Raw genomic sequence first — 15,964 nt, 5'->3', positions numbered from 1 at the left:
CAGGTCCGGGCTGAGTGGCAGCTCCGGACTGTAGGGCAGCTCCGGACTGTAGGGCAGCTCCGGACTGTAGGGCAGCTCCGGACTGTAGGGCAGCTCCGGACTGTAGGGCAGCTCCTGACTGTAGGGCAGCTCCTGACTGGCGGGCAGCTCCTGACTGGCGGGCAGCTCCTGACTGGCGGGCGTCTCTGGCAGCTCCTGACTGGCGGGCGTCTCTGGCAGCTCCTGACTGGCGGGCGTCTCTGGCAGCTCCTGACTGGCGGGCGTCTCTGGCAGCTCCTGACTGGCGGGCGTCTCTGGCAGCTCCTGACTGGCGGGCGTCTCTGGCAGCTCCTGACTGGCGGGCGTCTCTGGCAGCTCCTGACTGGCGGGCGTCTCTGGCAGCTCCTGACTGGCGGGCGTCTCTGGCAGCTCCTGACTGACGGACGGCTCTAGCGGCTCCTGACTGACGGACGGCTCTACTGGCTCGGGACAGACGGGCGGCTCTAATGGCTCGTGGCAGACGGCTGACTCAGATGGCGCTGGGCAGACAGATGGCTCAGACGGCGCTGGGCAGACAGATGGCTCAGACGGCGCTGGGCAGACAGATGGCTCAGACGGCGCTGGGCAGACAGATGGCTCAGACGGCGCTGGGCAGACAGATGGCTCAGACGGCGCTGGGCAGACAGATGGCTCAGACGGCGCTGGGCAGACAGATGGCTCAGACGGCGCTGGGCAGACAGATGGCTCAGACGGCGCTGGGCAGACAGATGGCTCAGACGGCGCTGGGCAGACAGATGGCTCAGACGGAGCTGGGCAGATGGGCCGTTCAGGCACCGCTGGGCAGACGGCAGACTCTGGCCGGCTGAGACGCACTATAGGCCTGGTGCGTGGTACCGGAACTGGAGGTACCGGGCTGAGGGCACGCACCTCAGGGCGAGTGCGGGGAACAGGAACAGGGCACACTGGACTCTCGTGGCGCACTCTAGGCCTGGTGCGTGGTACCGGAACTGGAGGTACCGGGCTGAGGGCACGCACCTCAGGGCGAGTGCGGGGAGAAGGAACAGTGCGTCCAGGGCTCTGGAGACGCACAGGAGGCTTTGTGCGTGGTGCCGGAACTGGAGGCACCGGGCTGGAGACACGCACCATAGGGAGAGTACGTGGAAGAGGAACAGGGCTCTGGAGATGCACTGGAAGCCTGGTGCGTGGTGTAGGCACTGGTGGTACTGAGCTGGGGTGGGAAGGTGGCGCCGGATATACCGGACCGTGAAGGAGGACACGTGCTCTTGAGCACCGAGCCTCCCCAACCTTACCAGGTTGAATGGACCCCGTAGCCCTGCCAGTGCGGCGAGGTGGAATAGCCCGCACTGGGCTATGCAGGCGAACCGGGGACACCACCTGTAAGGCTGGTGCCATGTACACCGGCCCGAGGAGACGTACTGGAGACCAGATACGTTGGGCCGGCTTCATGGCACTCGGCTCGATGCCCAACCTAGCCCTCCCAGTGCGGCAAGGTGGAATAGCCCGCACTGGGCTAAGCACGCGTACTGGGGACACCGTGCGCTTTACCGCATAACACGGTGTCTGACCAGTACGACGCCCTCTTACTCCACGGCAAGCCCGGGGAGTTGGCTCAGGTATCCAACCCGGCTTCGCCACACTCCCCTTTAGCCCCCCCCCCCAAGAAATTCTTGGGTGAGCCTCTCGGGCTTCCAGCCTCTCATACGTGCTGCCTCCTCAATCCACCGCTCCTGGGCTGTGGCTGCCTTCTTCACCTCCCGAGAGCGGCGATTCTCTCCAACCCTTCCCCAGGGTCCGTTTCCGTCCATGATCTCCCAAGACCATTCCTCCTGTGTCCAGTGCCTTAGTTCTTTCTCTCTCTCCTCAATCCGCTTGGTCCTGTTGTGGTGGGTGTTTCTGTAAAGGCAGTCAATGTTGTTCTCCCCCTTAGACGAGAAGGAGCATGGATAGGACCAAGATGCGGATTGAGGGAAATAAGCCATCTTTTAATGAAGAACAGCAAACAAGACACTACAAACTACAAAACAACAAACTAACAAACCTTCAACCGTCCTGTGTGGCCCAAACACTGACACAGGAACAAACACCCACAAAACACCAGTGAAACCCTGGCTGCCTTTGTATGACTCTCAATTAGAGACAAACAATACACACCTGTCTCTAATTGAGAATCATACCAGGCCGAACACAAAACCCCACATAGAAATACAAACATAGACAAACCCACCCAACTCACGCCCTGACCAACTAAAATGAATACAAAACAAAGGAAAACAGGTCAGGAACGTGACATCAGGCTTACAATGATGGCAAAAAAACAACATTTGAGAGTGCGCTGACACTGGTGCTAGAGGGGGTACGCAGCTGGAGGTTGAATGTTTGAAGGAGTATGGGACAATTTTGGGACAATAAAAATTTTGGGAACCACTGTTAGATCATACTAATAGTTACAAGTAATGGGCTTCAAGCTAGGAATGAATCATCTTGTACACCATGTAGCCCCCCCCCCCCCCCCCCCCCTTGAATTTTGGGAACCACTGTTAGATCATACTAATAGTTACAAGTAATGGGCTTCAAGCTAGGAATGAATCATCTTGTACACCATGTAGCCACCCCCACCCCCCCCCCCTGTTCCTCTAGGACTCAACTGATTCAAGGGATTCAGGAGAGTCAACAGAAAAGGTTCCATGTTGAATATGTATAATATTGTATATATTCATAGTTATCATACTCATATCACATTACCTGCAATATTATATTAGTAGGCCCATGCTCATTATTGACTTATGTCAGTCATGAAGGCTTGTCATGTTCCAACAGGTGAAATATGGCACGTTTTCTGGTGTGTTTGCCTAACATCCGAGCCTTGCTGCCTGATCGTGTGTTGAAACATTAAAAGGAAAATGCGCCACACTGTTGTTCCTGCTACAAGGGGATTTTATTGATACAACGTTTCGACCTTAGGTCATGGATGCCTGATGGAGACCTAAGGGTTGAAACATTGTATCAATAAAAGGGCCTGGGAGCATGAACAGCAGTGTGCGGCATTTTCATTTAGATTTTTCATGAGTTTACCTATAACTACAGCACCTTGAAAATGTACCTGGATGTGCACATGTTCTGCAGCTTCTGAAACATGAGTCCTCTCATTCATAATGTCCTTGTTATATAAATATGAGTCTGGTCTACAGGATGAGTCATATTTTCATTATGCAAAAGTACACCTTTATTTATTCAGCTTATTCAGGAGAGTCAAAGGAAAGGGTTCCATTTTTTATAATTAGTATGTCGAATATGTACAGTGGGATCCAAAGTTATTGGCTCCCTTGATAAATATGAGCAAAAAAGACTATATAAAATAAATAATACAAATACTGAGCTACATTGTATGCTAAACCTTTTTATAAATTAGATTATCTTAATGCCATTGCTCAGAGAAAGAGATTTTGTTGAGCAAGTAATATTAATAAAAATGAAAAAGATAGGTTTCAAAATTATTGGCACTCTGTTTTCCATAGTTTTCAATACCTCACTTTGCGAGGATATAGGCACTGAGCCTTGTTCTGAAAGGTTGTATGAGATTGGAGAACACATTGGGAGGGATCTTTAAACCATTCCTCCACACAGAAAGATATCCTTATTATTTATTTGTCAGTTCAAAAAATACATATATACACAAATATTTTTTAAAGATCCTGGGATTGCACAATAAAGTCGGGAACTTATTTCCATTGTGGTCCCTGTTTTTACATAAATACCATTACATAGATACAGACACAATGAGGGATGTCGGCCAAATGAGCCACATTAACGTGTCCTTAAAAACAGCAATAACAAATTACAAAAACACTATTCCTTGTGTTTCGATGTGTAGCATATGCATAACTTTATAGTCTGTTTTTCATTTGTTTTTGTCTACTTTCCTAAAATAATAATTGTCCACCTCACGGTTCAGCTGTCAGAGATTTAAGCACTACATGTACCAGGGCATTGCATGCATAGGCCTATAGGCTATGATATTCATATTTTTGTAAATATATACTGTGTATACAGCCTATATAAAGGAAGAGAAGCATAGGCCTAACCCCAGAGAGATAGAGACATGTGGTGGCATGCTACGGCACTGACATGCATTTCTTTATGTCAGATGGCTACTACGTCTGCTATATAGATATAGACGTACAGAAGGAGGCTAATTTGTACATTTTCTCTCAGAATATTTTGTATAAAGATAAGCATTATATTGTTAGATTGTAGGAGTAACTCTGGTAGGTCTAAAACCGACTTCCTCACCTCAAGTTCAACTGTCGAGTCAGTTGGAGCGCCGGTGTGTACTGCCTTCACATCATGCCTTTATATCATAGGCAGGCATACAGTAATTAAAGCTTAATAATAGCCACAAACGTGTCTAAACTTCATTAGGGTAATGTCAAAGTAAGTCAAGCCATTGTTTATAGAGAAAATACGAGCAGAAGAGCGTATGTAAACCAGGGAAAAAACGCACTACCCTCCCCTGTGCCCCCCCGAAAAAACACACAACCCTCCCCAAAGCAAAAAAAAAATGGTTTGACAACCCTCCCTTATTTTGGACCACCCCTCCCCCAATAATTTATATCTGTCCCCCAATAATTTATATGTGTCCCTAAGATCCCTCCCAATGTGTTCTCCAATCTCATAAAACATTTTAGAAAAAAGTTCAGTGCTGTTATCATAGCAAGGTTAGGTATTAAAAGGTACTGAAAACAGGTGCCAATAATGTTGACCCCTATCTGCCAATGATTTCAGACCCCACTGTATATGAGTTTATATTAATCGTTTTTATACTAATTTCATAACACATAATGAGTAACATTATAACAGAAAATACCAATCACCCTTTGGCCTCGCTCTTTTGATTCAAGTGATTCAGGAGTGTCAAAAGGCCAAGTTCTACCTTGAATAATGAACATTTGGAATATGTATATGAGATTATATTAATAGTTATTACTTTCTGCAATATTATATTAAGTAGGCCTAGCCTATATTTCTAGTGATGTGATTAATCATAATGTTGGAATGTATCGTTCAACTCCCATCACGCCACATCCTCTCCACGAACAACAAAATGCAATTTTCCTTATTGTAATGACCAATTTATGGAAAGGCTACTACTGAGCACTGACTTTGGAAAGGTGGTGTCTGTCTATCTAACTAGACTACGCCTATCAAACAAACAGCTATCCGACCATGTTGACACAAGTTGCGTAATTTGTGATCACATAAATTAACATGAGCGCGACTGTAAATATAGAAACAAATAGAAAAGGGGGGTGGGGGGTGTTATCTGGATGTATTTCAACATTTCACTGCCATGGGTTGTAAAATAAACATCAGATACGAGGGCAACCAATGAAACGATTAGGGTAGAAGTGGCATCAAATGCCCCTCGACCAATTGCAGTCTTTAAAACGAGGTCTGAAGATGAAACTCAGCAGCAGGTTAGGTAAGCGGAGTCATCACCACGAGTAGAGCTGACAACGCGTTCAATTGTCAACTTTCGCACGAAGAAGCCATCTCCGCGTTGTGCCCCTTTTGGTACATTTGAACGATTATCTTCATTCTACGCAGTAAGTTATGTATTTGATGCCAGTTGATAGCAAATTATGTGTTCGTTTTAGAGTAGCCTATGCTATCCTAGCATTGCAACCAGTGATGCTTGCCCACCAGGAAATCGAGCACGCACTTTCATCTAGCTGCTAGCACGCACTTTCACTGTGTGAAGTGCGTGCTCGATTTCCTGGTGGGATGGACCATGATGCCGGTGTTTGTCATGTAAACTGAATAGCTATCTGTCCTCTTTTAAGTATAGATCTCGTCTCAACACTGGGCACGTTACAGAATTCTACAGCAAAAATGACAGAGACGACAAACCCCAACAAGCAACAAAACGGAGATGCCGTGATGCCAGAAACGTCGACGAGGGATGATGTTTTTGATGATAGTTACAAAGCAAAAGAGGGCCCTAAACCACCGATGAGACTGGTGTGGAGAAACATCATATTAATGTTTTTATTACATGTTGGAGCGCTTTATGGACTGATGCTCGTGCCCTCCGCGTCGCCCTTGACTCTGGCTTGGAGTAAGTATCAACATTTACTTAATGTGCCATTTTATTAAAATGTTCTTGTTGCGCTTGTATCGGTTTCTACGCCTTTTTCCTCGTTCAAGTTGTTGGTCTACGCAGTATGGTTTATCTGGTCGACCAACGAGAAGAGAATGTGCTGAGCCAGGTGATGCATTTGTGAAGTAGGCGTTTGGTGGTGTTACACCGACATGTTGCTACTTGCCCGCCCTCCTATAAGAATAGTGTTGAATGTTGGTAAATCTATTTCGGGGCACACCTACTCAATATTTTCCCCATGGAAACAACAAACATAGTCATAGGGGCCTATTTGGGGACTTCTCTCGTATCATATAATGTGTAGCCTAACAGTTTATGGACCATCTATCTTCAATTAAACAAACTGCTCATAGGCTAGGCCTACTGTGGTGCAGATGGAGAGAGACTTTTGGAATGTGTGGCCTGAGGCACGTCTGTTTTAAATATATTTCTGTATTAGAAAATAGCGGCACCCATCTTTATTTGCTTGTTTAGACATAGGAAAACACGTGCAGGGGTTTTAATTCTGTTTTTGTGAGAATAGTTGGAATAGATAGATAGAACTCATGACTTGGATTATACTGTAATGAATACTGAACAACCAAAACTGTGTTTCCACTGTTGTCTCTCGCTCTAGCTCTCATATGCTGAACTGCATATTATTCCATTGGGCAAGACAAAGAACAATCGGCATTCCAATAGACATTCCATTGTGAGGCTACATGGCACCACAACAGAATGTCTCTTCTTTGCTGCCTGGACCAGTTGGAGGTCCCAGGTTCTCACATCCTAAGCAGCCTTGTGTGGCTGCACATAGAAACGCATTCAGCAGTTTTACAACAACAACCCTGAGAGTAGACATGCATGCATACGTACTGCCATTGCCAGTTCCCAACAGAAATAACTCTATAATGACAGAAACTAGGCAGGGATGAGGAACAGGCATGGGACATGATATCCCTTGTAACCACTAGGAGTCAAATGTCTCTGTGTTTCACATGATTCTGTGTATGCGTGTGTGTGAGCCAGACATGGGCGTCTGTATATCTAGCCTAATCTCTCTCTTTCTTTCCCCTAGCTGCTTTGTGCTTCTTGCTCAGTGCCCTGGGTATAACTGCGGGGGCCCACCGCCTCTGGAGTCACAAGTCCTACAAGGCCTCCACCCCTCTCCGTGTTTTTCTGGCCCTCGCTAACTCCATGGCCTTTCAGGTAAACAAAGGAAAACTTTTTGAATTGAATCAACTTTATTGAACCCCAGAGAGGATGCCGTATAGGACCCCTACAGGGACAAAAACAGGCATACACACACATCATAAACTTGAAGGCTAAACTTGTGCGATCAACCAACATGGCTCTTCCAAAACACCAAGGCTCTTTCTCGAGTGTAGCTTCAATTAAAAGGCCTTTATTGTGTTGGCGTATCTGTGAGGGAAAGTTAGAAACGGCAGGACAGAGAGCTAGCAGAGGCTACCGCCAAATGCCAATGATTTAGCGGCTTTAGCCAGCCTTCATCAAAAACATCAACACAAGAATACTTATCCAAATTTCGTACAAAATCCCTGTGTGAAATAGACCCAATTTTATTCTAGAAATCTCCAAAATTAGATGTATGAAGTGACCATCACGTGGCCCAATGACCACCTTACAAACTGATGACTTGATTTAAAGAAGTGACCAATGCAATCAGGTTAAAAAAGGTCTACGCTAGTCCCCACCAATAACAACAACTTAATTAATGAGTGACCCACTGTGCAATATGCTGGTATATAAAGTATGATTGAGTGTTAACAAATTTTTGTATAATCTGCATTGTTGTGCTGACTGACTGATGCTGCCCGGTTAATCTGATGGTCACCTCTTAATACACATTGTGTATTGAACTGTTATTCTCTACTATATGTTTTCTAGGTGTATAAATGCATAGTATACTGTGCATTTATACTCAAGTATACTGTGTTTAAACCCTCTCTCTGGTGTTGTGCCCATACCTATTAATACTAGTGTGTTCTGACATCTCAATTGCTTGTAGAATTACAGCATAGAGATGGAGATAAATACATGGTTTATCTCTATGGTACAAAGAACAGAAATGGGACAGCACTCCAGTAAATATACTTAAATGTACATTTTTATTGCCGACCGTTTCGGGTATGAGCCCTTCAACTTGCATGACAATCAATGTTAATGGTTATCTCTATAGTAGAAACACCAGAACTGTGGATCTAGGGCCAAACAGTATATATCAAGCATCTCAGAGTAAGAGTGGTGATCAGGTTCTCCCTCCTACTCTGAGACGCTTGATACACATGGCTCCAGATTCCTGTGTTGCTTTTATGTTGGATTTAAGTGGCTCCTAAACAACCACATCACCATTATTTCTTCCAGAACGACATCTACGAGTGGGCGAGGGACCACCGGGTTCACCACAAGTACTCTGAGACAGACGCCGACCCCCACAATGCAGTGCGGGGCTTTTTCTTCGCTCACATTGGCTGGCTGCTCGTACGCAAGCACCCCGACGTCATCGAGAAGGGCAAGAAGCTGGAGCTGACGGACCTGAAGGCAGATAATGTCGTTATGTTCCAGAGAAAGTAAGATGACAGTTTTCCAGTCTATGCCCTGTACTGTCCTAGTTCCATGCCTTTAATCTTACATGCCACTTAGCACACTCGTTTGTCAAAAGTTGCTCATGGTAGTGAAAACATTTTTGGATGGGTGGCCCCAGCGGGAATCGATCTTGCAATCATGGTATTGCAAGCCCCATGCTTTACCAACTGAGCCACACAGGATGGTATATTGTCTGTTGGTATATTGTCTGTTTGTATAATCTCCTGTAAAGAGTTTATTTATGACGCAATGCACATTTCTGTGAAGACAGATAAAACGTTATCTTAATACTTAAAGATATTGCTTTAGAGAGATTGCTGCTCCTCAAACGTGATCTTTTGATAAAGCTTGACCTAACAAAGACTATCTCCGTCAACGTTGTTATTTTATCACCTGTTAGCTTTATCAGAAGATCACATTTGGGAGCAGCAAAAAGAGCCATGTATTGGATCTTGTTCTTGGATGTGCGGAAAACCCTCTCCTTTCATAAGAACAGTTATAACCTCAGGCCACCAATTATGAACAGTGTTTGTTTGTTTAGAGGAACTGGATTCTTGTTGTACTTTAAAAACATCTACATACAGTAGCTTGTTGTACTTTCAGTTGGAAGTATTTTTTTTAAGGACCAATGCAGCTGCTTTTATCTCTCTTTCTGGGTAACAATGAAGTACCTTGCTGTAATAGTTTTCCATTAAAACTGACAAATAGCTTTATAACAAACAATTTCTTAGCAAGAATTTTGCTAGGACTGTCTGGGAGTGGTCTAAGTGGGAGGGGAAACTTAAAACTAGCTGTTATTGGTAAAGCTGTTCGGAACTGTCTATTAACCAATTTACCGGTCTATTATTGGTCTATTAACCAAGATGAAACTCCCTCCCATGTAAACAGGCTGATAAGAAGTTCCTGTGTAGATTATATTTTCAACCAGCAACTATCAGGAAATAACACTGATCAAAATTGTTCACACTTTTACAGTGTTAGTTTCATCAGCTGTTGTACAGTGTGATATAAAACACAGTAAAAAACGATTTTTTTTTTACTGAACTGGGCCCTTTTAAAGGCCTTTGGCAGTACCCTTGCTTTGAATCATGCAGTGTTATAGCTAGAAGCCTATTTGCATTCTGGAAAAGTTGTACCAAACCTCCATTGGCTGCGGCACGGCACAGAATGTACCACAGAGGGGCAATTTAACACTCATTGAACACTTGAAAGACCTCTGTATAAAATCCACCATAGAAATCGGTGGTTACAGAATGAATGTCACATCAAGATTCGGACTGCATGTGACTAGTGATCAGATGATGCCATTGAGTTTTGCATTTCCCCCTCTCTACCATATACTGTCACTACAAGATAATCAAGCAACCCAAAAACGGTGTGTTCCACATTATTGTACGTGTGTATGTACGTGAGACCAGTTACTCGTCAACGTTTAGATGTATTTGAATTCATTGTCTATGCATGACAATATCTAAGGTAAACCAAACTCTTGAGTGCTCCACACAAATGTCTCATTGTTAGGACCAGGTGCTTTCCTGACCACGTGACCAGACAAGAGAAACCTATGCCGTAGTTGGCTATACTTCTGTGTATGTTGCATGAGAGTAGCCCCAGTAGCTTGACTGTGCTCTCTGCACTGCTGCTCTCTGAACCAGTTTCCCCATTCTAGTCACGACCACAGAAAGTGGTAGTCTGGGTCGCGGTGGCCGTGACGGCGCTGGTGGCTGATCTTTTGATAAGAGCTGTCATCTCTGCCAGGACCTCGATCAAGCCATACCCACACAAAGTACAGTGACTGGCTGGCCATTGGTCAACATGCAGCGGCTACTCTTGGACGCAGTCCCAAACTAGTCTCACCACAGCTCTTGTAGAAAAGGGTGATTTAACATATGGTGGTAGACACAATCAACTGTTCAGAAGATTTTGTCCAAACATGTTTTTTATGTGTACTGAGAAGTAGGTGTGACGTACGTTTATGAATCTAGGTGCTTGGGGTGGTGTTGACTTTTCAGCGTTAGTAACTATGTTTAGATTCAAACAATATCTCTTTTCTCAGTATATCTCTAACGTCTCATCTCTGCCCTCTAGGTACTACAAGCTGTCTGTGGTCCTGCTGTGTTTCCTGGTGCCCATGTGGGTGCCCTGGTTCCTGTGGGATGAGTCCCTGTGGGTGGGCTACTTCATCCCATGCCTCATGAGGTACGCTCTGGTGCTGAACGCTACCTGGCTGGTCAACTCTGCCGCTCACATGTGGGGCAACCGACCCTACGACCGCAACATCAACCCCAGTGAGAACCGTTTCGTGGCCTTCAGCGCCATTGGTAAGGATCATCTTTCTCTTTAAAGGGAGTGAGGGGAGATCCACCCCAGAGTTGGAATTGATCCCATTTCAATTCCAATTCTCTTCAATGAGGACAATTTGGAATTGGAATTTGGTTTACTTTGTGAATTTAAATAGAATTGACCCCAACCCTGCCACTCTCTCCTTTCTTATTTTTGAGTAGTGTTATTGATAGCGATAGGCTTGAGATAGGCAAGTGTGCTGGGAATGGGATTCAATCCCAATCTAACAGATCATTTTGCTTATTTTTAACCTAGTCTTAATGCAAATAACTTATTTCAAGATATTTTACCCTACAATTAAGGTAAAATATCTTGAAATAAGATAAATCACTTGCATGAATCCTTTTTTTTAGGTTATAATAAGTAACATGATCTGTTAATTTAGCTTGGTAAGAAACCCCCTCACACAATTTTATGTGAATTATCACTCAATATAAACATTTAGGCTTGCTTAGATTGAACTTTTTGCACAGGGGGCAGTGGCTTGTATCTTGCAACCAACCCTGGGCACTATAAAGTATTCTTTATAGCATAAGAAAGGCTCGGACCGTAGAGATGTATGTATAATAAATTAATGCAGGTTTTACAATTGGCAAATCTGAAATGGCTCCCTATTCCCTATATAGTGCACTACTTTTGGGTGGAGCAATACGGCCAGAGCCTTGCACTCTTTAAGGAGTATAGACACAGCCAATGACCATTTAAATAATTTTGGTGAGCCCACTGCAGTTCACACCCAACTCTGAATACCACTGTTCTACTGTAACCTCTTGTCTGTAGGAGCTGCCTGTTTGTCAGCTGTGAAAATCATGCTTTAGTTGAATTGCTTAAAACAAGTGGGAATTGTAATTGACTATCAACCAAGAATAAACTAATATAGCTCAGATACTTACAACTCTGGATTCAGAGGGCTGCTGTAGTTGGTGCATGTTTGAGTCATCTAATGCTGGTTCTTCAAGTTGGAGACTATAATTAACTTAGTTGAATCATGTGTTTGAGTACTAGGCTAGAACAAAAGCTTCCACACAGCCTCCCACCAAGACTGAAGTTACCCAGCCCTGTTGTGGAACTTCTCAGTCTCCAAGTGCTTTAGTTTACATATCACCTGTACTCTTATCAAATCATGTTTTCAAGCCTATTGGGGGGGAAAGTAACTCTCATAGATGCACAACTATAGCACATCGGCCTGTTGGTCTTTTTAACATTTTTATGAAAAAAAATGTCCTGTCCTCTTGTGTCCTTCCTTCCAGGTGAGGGTTTCCACAACTACCACCACACCTTTCCCTTCGACTACGCCACCAGTGAGTTCGGCGTGAAGTTGAACATCACCACCGCCTTCATAGACCTCATGTACTTCCTGGGCCTGGCCAAGGACTGCAAGAGGGTGTCCCGCGACCTCATCTCGGCCCGCGCCCAGAGAACCGGTGACGGCAGCCACAAGACTGGCTGAGTAATGTTGTCTCGACCGCCTCAAACTGTTACGGACTTGATAAGACCAGATATGTTAAAACAGGCCAAACCAACGAAAGATGGAAAGAATGTATAGCTGTAGTAAATTGCAGCGATGATGATGGAGTTAGTAGTGCTGCACATAGTAGTGATCGGACCATGGTTCATTGATGTTTCATTTCTGTATTATTAGTTAAAAACCTATTCCTGAGTTCCTCAGACTAATATTGGCTTTAAAACGGTCCTAGACCTTTCAGTAAATTGTGTATTTTTTTATGTTGTGTTTTTGAAATGAATGCTGTGTGAGGTGACTATTAGCCAAAGCGAGCTTATAGGGTGGCAAGGCTGGGCATATTGGCACAGACACTCGAAGAGTCTTGATTAGAGAGTCTTGTTATCTGTGGAATAGCCTGAAGTGTTTGTGTGGCGGAGCTAGATGGTGTAATGTGTGAAACATTACACCAACCAAACTACCTGCCTGTGCACCAACAATGAAGATGGAAGAACATTAACCTCTAATTTATTCATGTGCTATTATTAATTAACACTCTGTGGCACTTTTGAAATTGTTAAGTGAAAAAAAAATAAGGAGTTTGGGGTTTCTTGACATTAAGGCGAAGCAGGCAAGTTTTGTTTTGATCATGTTGTTTCGTTCAATTCGGACAAAAAATTATCTCTTCGATATGTCAGGATCGATCTCTCAATCAGTCGCGCTTTGCTGACGTTCATTTCATAAGAGTGGGGTAGTCTTATGTCCTGAGAGAAGTCCAGCTTTTGTCAAGTTCAAAATTCAAGTTTATTGATATTTTATTTGTTTTATTTTATCAAGGCACCCAACTTCAGTCTTATTTTACCGTAAGCTGCTGTTGAAACAGCCCTATCTACTTCATAGTCAGCATACTGTTTTAGCTGTCATTATATACCAGACCCTATTCCATATAGGCTGGCATAGAAGTTCACTTATACTGCGGCATTACACATGAAAGCACCAGTGGTCTCCTCCTGTCCAAGTTGCTCTTAAAAGGAGTATTTCCTCCTTGTAGAAGAGGATGAAGGAAGTTCTCCAAGTTTCAAATGGCACCATATTTCCTATATAGTGCACTACTTTTGACCAGGGCCCAATGTGGGCTCTGTTTATAGGTAGTGCACTATATAGGGAATAGGGTGTCATTTGGGACGTACATAAGGTCTCGGGGTCATTTGTGTATAATGCGATTTATACCTCTGGTGTGGGTGAAGGTGCCTGTGACTTCAGTTGGTGTTTTTTCCCATCCTGCTTCACGGAGACACCTCTGCAATGAAATGTAGTGAAATTACATACTGATCAGTCTTTATTATACAAAGAAATACTTGTTTGTATTTATTTTTTACTCTTACTGCAGTTGAAATACGAATATGGGACTTCTGTCTCCCTTCTCCAATAGGACAATGTGAAAGAAAGAGGCTTTGAGAGCATTTGCGTACGTGTCGTCTCTTGATATCTTGAAGAAAAATATTTTGTCAGGACTCGCCCAAGATGCCTTATGGAAGTAATGTTATGTACTTTGCTTGTAGACATGGACATGTCTAGAAAAAAATGGATGCAACATAGGGGAGGGAAAGAAAGCGCCAACAATTGATGTCCAACCAAATGAACACTCTAGGAGTGATCGTGAAAACTATAGGAATTCCACTTTCTAGGAATGAGAGATTTGCTTTGGTACCGGAGTTGTTATTTAATGACTGTCTTAAAAAAATATTTATACTTGAAAGAATATCCCAAGATGCAAAAGTATGTGTGTATGTATGAGAGAATATCCCAAGATGTACAGTATGTATGTTATCTATGAGAGAAGGCTAGAGTAACGGATGGCCCTTATTTAAATTGGAAGTAAAAGGAAAGACCATATGATTTGCATCTAGGGATATTCTTTAAAGTATCAGAAGATTCTGATGAGGAATTAGGAATCAATTTTTGCATAATATTTCAACGAATGTTTTGGCTCTGAAGAAACAAGATTCCAGATTAGTTATGAACTCATCAAATTGTAATAATATTTGTCGCACTTTGGTCTACTTTTTTCAGTGCAATTATTTTGTACAGTGTTAACGTCTTGAAGTCTGAATGCCTTAAAAAACTGCCGCATTTTTTTTCAAGGAATGTTTTACCCACTGTATGTACCGTAAATAAACCACATTTTCTACATGTTGGAAAGTATGTTCTGCTGTCAGTTTTGTTGTAATTCTGTAATCTCTCCGTTGCTAATTGAATAAAAGACATGTCGTTGTCTTAGCATTTACTGGTCCCGTCCCAGCTGCATTGTCTCAGTAATTGTTCTGCAAAGTGCCCACCGTAGATCTTTTTTAATTTTTTAAATGCAATGGGAAGTGTTGCGCAACAAATACCAGCGTCTCTTGTTTGTACAATTCCGGTTAGTCCCTCCCACTTCGGCACATTTGGTTCCTAGTGAATACACCCCTGGTGAAGGTGTGCTGTGTATGCAGCATAATACTGCGTTATTCTCACCACTGCCTAAAGTGATTATAAATTAAACTCCAGCTATCGTAGAAGACCATTCTCTGACTGGACTTGTCCCCAGGCGATGGGTGGATGCTGTTTGACTATTCTGTGACCTATTCTCACAATCTCTCTTCCCCTTACTGAATCATATTATTTTAGACTAGAATTTAAACTTTACACTATCAACATGCAACACCAAGTACAGAAAATTACATAACACTTGTACAGCTCCTTTTAATGTGGTATTTACCTATCACATTACTTATTCAAACCTTAACCTGACCGCAGGCCTCTGAAACTAAAGGTTTGTTGTATTTAGTCGGTGTGCCTGCTGACAGACAACATGCATACCAGTCGGCCTAAGTGTTTTTCATAACGACTTGAAGTTCTTGTTTGCTGACAGATGTCATCACTTCCTTAAACAGTCTTTTCAAGATTGTGTGTTGGTCCCCTGGGCTCCCTAGACTGTCATTCAGGTTGAATGCAATTTGCTCTTTCACTCACTCTCCCTCTCCAGCTAACCAGCTCTCCCTCACACACATCCTCTGTCTCTCTCAGATCACTCTCTCCACCACTCTCTCTGGACATGATGTGCTTGCTTCCTGTTTCTTCACATTCCTCTAGTTCCTCAGCCACCAGCTGATCAGTTCCATCTTGTGCTGGACGTGCATGACTCACTCACCTATTAAAACTATCTCACAACGTCAGGCCGTGGGCGCCTGCTATGCATGTTGTCCTCTCCGGCCAACACTGAGTAGCAACAAGACACTGCTTCACCATTTAATCTGATCTGTTTTATCTGATCGCTGTCTTCTGTGTGTGCCAGAGTCTTGGTTTATCTATGGTATTGTTCTTCAGCCTCTGCTAAATGGGTTCATTTTGGTGCATTGACTGATCGTGAGTTGAATGAACCGTTCTGATAAAGCATG

The 15,964-nt window shown here is 43.7% G+C and overlaps 1 protein-coding gene across 2 annotated transcripts; it reads left to right on the top strand.

Annotated features, from left to right (window-relative positions):
• Nucleotides 1-5,424: 5,424 nt before the first annotated feature.
• On the top strand, nucleotides 5,425-14,814 carry LOC129836509 (acyl-CoA desaturase-like). 2 transcript variants are annotated; one of them, XM_055902796.1, is made up of 6 exons: nucleotides 5,425-5,603; nucleotides 5,846-6,115; nucleotides 7,215-7,345; nucleotides 8,522-8,727; nucleotides 10,832-11,064; nucleotides 12,337-14,814. In XM_055902796.1, the coding sequence occupies exons 2-6, from the start codon at nucleotides 5,890-5,892 to the stop codon at nucleotides 12,534-12,536; spliced, it is 996 nt and encodes a 331-aa protein (XP_055758771.1). In that variant the 5' UTR covers nucleotides 5,425-5,603; nucleotides 5,846-5,889; the 3' UTR covers nucleotides 12,537-14,814. The 2 variants fall into 2 exon arrangements, with proteins under 2 accessions (XP_055758771.1, XP_055758770.1); XM_055902795.1 differs by having other exon boundaries at nucleotides 5,426-5,603; nucleotides 5,841-6,115.
• The last annotated feature ends 1,150 nt before the right edge of the window (nucleotides 14,815-15,964 follow it).

Source organism: Salvelinus fontinalis, chromosome 37 (genome assembly GCF_029448725.1).
Source record: "Salvelinus fontinalis isolate EN_2023a chromosome 37, ASM2944872v1, whole genome shotgun sequence".
NCBI lineage: Eukaryota > Metazoa > Chordata > Actinopteri > Salmoniformes > Salmonidae > Salvelinus > Salvelinus fontinalis.
The sequence above is the reverse complement of the archived record's forward strand: the minus strand, read 5'-3'. Positions and strand labels throughout refer to the sequence as shown.